Source organism: Dichomitus squalens (assembly GCF_000275845.1).
Source record: "Dichomitus squalens LYAD-421 SS1 unplaced genomic scaffold DICSQscaffold_5, whole genome shotgun sequence".
In the NCBI taxonomy this organism is placed as follows: Eukaryota; Fungi; Basidiomycota; class Agaricomycetes; order Polyporales; family Polyporaceae; genus Dichomitus; species Dichomitus squalens.
The window spans coordinates 603,125-609,063 of NW_006766887.1; the positions used below are offsets into that span (position 1 = coordinate 603,125).

A 5,939-nucleotide genomic window follows, 5' to 3' on the forward strand; every position below is an offset into this window, starting at 1 on the left:
GTACAGAGTACAAGGGACATAGGACAATAGCGGACGTAGGAACAAAGGGAGCTATTGTCCGTGTGCAGACAGAGGAAAACCATAATGAGTAGTGAACAATAAGGAGACGTACGAGGCAATGGTTCGAATCGAAAAGGAAACATGGCGCCGTAGGGGCGGTTCGTGACAACCATGGCTACTAAACGGATGAAATGGTATCATGACCAAGGCTATGTGGGTCCCCCCTTCAAGGTTGGCGACAAAGTTTTGCTCAAAGGACGTGACCTCAAAATCCATAACTTGTCAGTCAAGCTCTCAGCCAAGAACTATGGGCTGTATGGGATAACGGAAAAGATCGGACCTGTCGACTTTAGAGTCAAGCTTTCGCCACAGAATAAGGTCTATCCCGTCTTTCATGCTTAAAGCTTATCCCCTACCATGAAAACAAGATTGGCAACTGTAACCCAGAGAAACCTGACCCTATCGAAGTTGAAGGCCAGATGAGTTTGAGGGCAAAAAGATCTTAGATCTGCTTGTCAACCGTGGATATGTCCAGTACTGTCACAGCCACACTCCGCATAGCGCCCATGACACCCTCTGCCTGCCTTCCCCAACCGTACGGACCGGGACTCTCCACCTCTCAGCACCAACAATACCTCGGAATCCGCCGTCCCCCCCTCCAAGCCCACCAGCGCTCAGTACAGCGCCCCCTTTCTAGCAGCACCACGACATTCGCCACGTGCAGCCTCACGTCGGCATCCATGTTCCTGGTACTCAGTCTAAGCGCCTATACCCCCAGCAGTGCACCACCACCACGCTCCCTCCCTCATGGCCTCACGATCGTTAGATTAGATAAAGATCCCCCCACAGTAGTTAGTACGACATACACCCCCTCTGCCTCATGCCTAGTACTTAAGCCCTCAAGCCTCTGGCTGTGCCAAACACATACAAATAGCTACATGGTCTGTGCACCGGTCTACAGGTATATAGAGTAGAGCCCTTTAGCCCCTAGTCCCCATCTCGACCTCTTACGTCACTGGGGACTAGGCGAGTTACTGTCTGTATCCCCGTACTTGTCAATATACTTACGTCACTGGGGACTAGCCTGTGCCTGCGTGCCGCTACGTCTTGCCGGTAGGTTTGTGCCTCCGTGCCGCCCCGGCCCTTTCGACCATTGGTTCGGTTCCCTGGTACGTCGGTGCCGTGCCGTGCGAGACCTCTCTGTCCGCTCCGCCGCCTGCCCTCTGCCTTGTATACCCCCTCTCTTTTCCTCTCCTCCTACATCCTCAGTCTTACGCTATGCTTGACTCGGCGCCGACCGCTGAGCCTCGGGCCGTCGCACCTAGTCTCCGCCACAAGTACTTTGTCAAGTGGGCTGGCTACGACATCTCGGAAGCAACTTGGGAGCCAGTACACAATGTCAAATACATGAAGGAACTACTTGACGAGTTCTATGCTCTCCACCCGAATGCATCGTAGCCAATTGCTCTTAACAATCCACAACCAGTCGCCCAGGAGTTTCAGTGCAATATCTGGTTTGAACGCTTCGCAGGAGCTCAGATCTTGAAGAGGGGGTAGTGTTACAGTTTTCTCGTGCCACATGACCAGGGGGTCATGTGTACCAGGACAGATGCTCACCTTGACTACAGACAACTCATATTGGAAACTGGAGCAGTCAGGATCGAACCCCAGACCTTGTGGGGCCCGGAATTGCCCATCATCACTTACTGACTAGTGACTCACCTGTCAGCAGGGGCGCTTACTTATCGGAGGAAGTCCGGACTCAGCACGACTCAGATATTAGTCATAGGGATACCATAAGGCAGGTCAGGAGGTAGGACATAAGGCAGAGAACTCTGACCAAACAATGGTCAACAGGTACCTGGTCTGTGCACCATTGTATTACAGTCATCAACCGGCTGACGTGACACCACCATCAGGTGTGACAATTTGCTCATATCTCAGCGAGCTGTTCCGCTTGCCTCCTTGTTCTTTTTGTGAAATATACAGAGAGCTTGAACGCATATGTCTGCCAGATTCAGTGAGAAAAGACCTTCAAGTTGCTTTGGGATGGGCACATTTAGTACAGGATTTTGGACCATATGAGGGGCTCAGAATTATTCAGAAATGACTTGATGTCAATCTGGCAAACAGGATACACCAGTATGCACCTAGAATTATATTGACACTACTATGCAATGTTTCCTAGAAGTATAGAAGGGAAAAAAGGTGTGTGGCATGATAGAGCCTCCTGCTCTCTGCAGAATAGCATATGTTACCTGTTGATGCTGTGGTGATGGCCCTCGGAACATACTGGCCTACCCTGCCTAGGCAAGTTGGGGTTAATTCAAAATTGGTGAAAACATCTTCATAATGGCTCTAAATGATTTGAAAGTCTTTTTGCGCACTGGAGGATCCTATGAAAAGGCCAAATTGCTTGTGTTACATTGGGCAGTGTTGCCTAGTTGGAGGCACTCGGGTATAATCACGCCTACACAAGCAAAGCTCTCACTATAACGGGATGTAAGCTAATATATGGCCCGTACAAGATGTGTAGCTATCTACAAGTACCAGAATTGCAGCCGTAGCCCCAGAATTGAATGAGGACGGCCCAAAAACATTTGAGCGTTACATCGGGTGGTTGATAACTGTAGTATAAATAGTGGGGGGTCTGAGGCAGGGAACCTCAGACTTGATCTTCTCGTTGATCCCCCATCTCTCCGTAGGTAGCTAGCAGCCCTACCTTCTACTGCCCCTTCTAGTCTAGGGAATACACCTCTTCACATCTCTTACTGTGTCACCTCTGGTTGCTTCGCATCTCAGCACCAACCTCTGCATCAGTAAGCTTTGCCCTTGTTTGTTTTGGTGGCACAGCTCGTTGGCTGTGACAGGGCCCCCCCGTATGCTGGGTGGCCCAGGAGGGGCATCTGATAGTGGACTGTGGTGGGGCCCGGGGCGGGGGCGGGGTACGGGGGGGTGCGAGGGGTGTGTTGGCGGAGCGGCGGAGTTGGAGGGTCAGGGGGCGCGGACAGGGTGTTGGGGTCGGTGGTGTCAGTGAGGTCGCCTCCACTGATGGTGTCGAGGACCGTTCAGACGGCTGAGGTCGGCCACTCCAGAGGCGACGCGGAGTCGACGACTATGGCAAAGGGGGGTTCATTCTCGTCGATGGGGCTTGGGGAGCGGGGGGTGGGGCTGGGAGAGCAGGGAGAGGGGCGTGTACGGGTTGGAGGGGGTGTGCCGGAGCATAGGCGAGCGAGCATTGGGCGGAGGTGCTACGGTGTTGGGGAGGGGGAGTCGCGGGGGGAGGGGAGCGGTGCAGAGGTTGTACAGGGGGGGACCACTCCATGTCAGCCTCATCCATGGGGACGTCCCCCCAGTTAGTGTTGCTCCAGTCGACGTTGGTGTCGCCCCATCCGGAGACGTCGGCCGGGTTTCCCCATTCCGGGGTGGGCAGAGGCGGGGTGGGGGGGATAGGTGAGGCGGTGTGGCTGTCGTTGGTGGCGAGGATGCGCTCCAGCCAGGTCCACTCGTGTTCACGGTCAACCTGCTCTATGTGGTTGATGAGGTCAGCAATGAAAAAGAGATGATGGGGGGCGCAAATGATATCTAAAGCGTGGTCGGACATGGCGATTGTTGTGGCCCGCAGCTGGGAGACAGTGTCGTAGGCCCGTCGTTGGCCAGTTGGGTCGGTGAGCTCGCCGACGTCCCAGTCGAGGGTCCGGAGGTGGGTGAGGGTGACGACCGACTCGCCATAGATGGCCCAGGCATGACGGGCGGGCGGAACGTCCCGGAATCGCCATTCCAAGACGTTGCGCAATTCCGGGTTGGGTTGCAGAAGGAGCCACCCAACGTATTGGCGTGGGGAGGGCTCACCGTATCCGGCGACTTCGTTGCCGGGTAGGTGGAGGAAAGAGAGGTGGAAGTCGTGGTCGAGGAACCACTGGGGGGTGGAGACGTCTTCGGGGGCAGCGCGGTAGGTGGAGGCGAGTTGGGGCATGGCGAGGATTGGTGGGAGAGCGGAGTGGGTTGAGGTCGTTCCCTAGAGTCGCTGTTGCTTCTTGTACTTGGTGAGGAGCTTCGGCGCATTAGTCATCTCCTTCCCGGAAACCCACGAGTTTTCGCTGCTAGGCCAGCCCTTCCAAGAGACGAAGTATTGATAGCCTTTCCCACGTTTCCGATGGGCTAAGATGGCCTCGACTTCCCACTCTTCTTCGCCTTCTACGGTCTCCGGAGGCAGTCTGGGGTAGTCTGGACCGTGTTCCTTGGTGACTCGATAAGGTTTGAGTAGATTCACATGGAAGACGTCGTGGATCTTCCAGGCCTTGGGGAGTTTCAGCCGAACCGTGACTGGGCCGGTGATCTTGTCGATCTCGAAGGGTCCTTCCCTTTTTGGAGCTAGCTTTCGGTGGGGATAGGGGAGTCTGAGATTGGTTGATTCGAGGAGGACCCTGTCGCCTTTCTTGAACATGACCAGCTTGGTTCCAGCCCTTCGGGCCATGATCTCCGCTGCTTGATTGTGCGCGGCTTCCGCGTTGGCTCTGTCTTTGAGGAGTTGCTGGATTCGTTCTTCTGCACTTGGGTGCGTGGATGGAGAGAGGGAGTTGGGGAATACGTCGGGGTTGTAGCCCATGATGAGTTTAAACAGAGACTTGCCCGTAATGGAGTGCTTGCGTTGATTGTGGCAGAACTCGAATGCGGGGAGTTTGTCCGACCAGCTGTCCGGGTCGTTGAGGCAGTAGATGCGCAGAGCCAAGTCGATCTCCTGGTTGACTCGTTCTGTCTGTCCGTCCGTCTGGGGGTGATACGCCGTGGATCGAGAAGTCTTGACTCCTACGAGTCGTTGCAGTTCTTGAAAAACCCTGGACGCGAACTGGGGTCCTCGGTCGGATATGATCCTCTGAGGGGCTCTAAACCATTTGTAGACATCTCGGAACAGTAGTTCGGCTGCTTCCAAGGCGGTGACGTTGATAGTGCAAGGGGTGATGACTGCGCCCTTGGTGGAGTCGTGATCTACTACCACTTGAATGGCATTGAATCCGTTGGACATTGGAAGGCCCGTGATGTGATCCATGGTGATGACTGAAAACGGTCGCGTGTTTCCTGCGTGGGGAATAGGCATGGCGGGAGCTTTCACGGGGTGGGTGTTAACCTTGGATCCTTGGCAGATAGCGCATCCTTGAACGAATTTGCGGATGAAGTTTTCCATTCCGCCCCAACTGTACTGACATGAGACGAGTTCGATGTTCTGGTCCTGTCCGGGGTGCCCATTACTGCCGGGTCGTGATGTATCCAGACAATGTCGCGTCGTAGGTTTTTATTCGGAGATACGTAGATCTTGCCCTGGTACTTGGCAACTCCATCGTCCAGCTTCCAGTCTTCAGGTTTGCCATACGGAGGTGGCCTGACAAGGATTAGACGTCCATGACGGCTAGTCTGTACCACCTTGGTGTCTTTCTGGGTGGTGTCCTTGATTCGTAGCAGTAGATCATCAGTGACAGCTCGAATAAATACCCCGTCATTTAAGACAACAACATCCTTGTTGTCATGCTTCCCATCCGCATGGTCGGGGCGGCGGGACAGGGCGTCGGCTTGGGTCAAGGTCTTCCCGGCCCGGTGGTGGATTTTGAAGTGAAACTGGCCAAGGAATGCACTCCATCGGGCCTGGCGTCGGGTCAGCTTCTGCGTGGACCGCCAGTAGGTGAGATTCTTGTGGTCAGAAATGACCTGGAGAATGTGGGGGGATCCTTTGAGGTAGTGTTGCCAGGTCTCAAACGTGCGAACGACTGCTAGGAGCTCCTTGTCGTAGATCTGATAGTTGCGTCCCGCAGGTGAGTGTTACAAACGCCCTGTGGGGGTGTCTCTTTTTCCTTTCTCCTCGTATCCTCTCTACCATGCATTCCCTCTCCTTACGGCACAACCCGGACACTCGTACCTACCATGGTTCCAACACCATGCTCCAT

General features: G+C 54.5%; 1 protein-coding gene across 1 annotated transcript; it reads right to left on the bottom strand.

Annotated features, from left to right (window-relative positions):
• Positions 1-2,816: 2,816 nt before the first annotated feature.
• Positions 2,817-3,976, bottom strand: DICSQDRAFT_167336 (uncharacterized protein; the record flags this gene model as incomplete). Its single annotated transcript, XM_007362911.1, has 2 exons — positions 2,817-3,048; positions 3,117-3,976. The coding sequence occupies 2 exons, from the start codon at positions 3,974-3,976 to the stop codon at positions 2,817-2,819; spliced, it is 1,092 nt and encodes a 363-aa protein (XP_007362973.1).
• Positions 3,977-5,939: the final 1,963 nt, after the last annotated feature.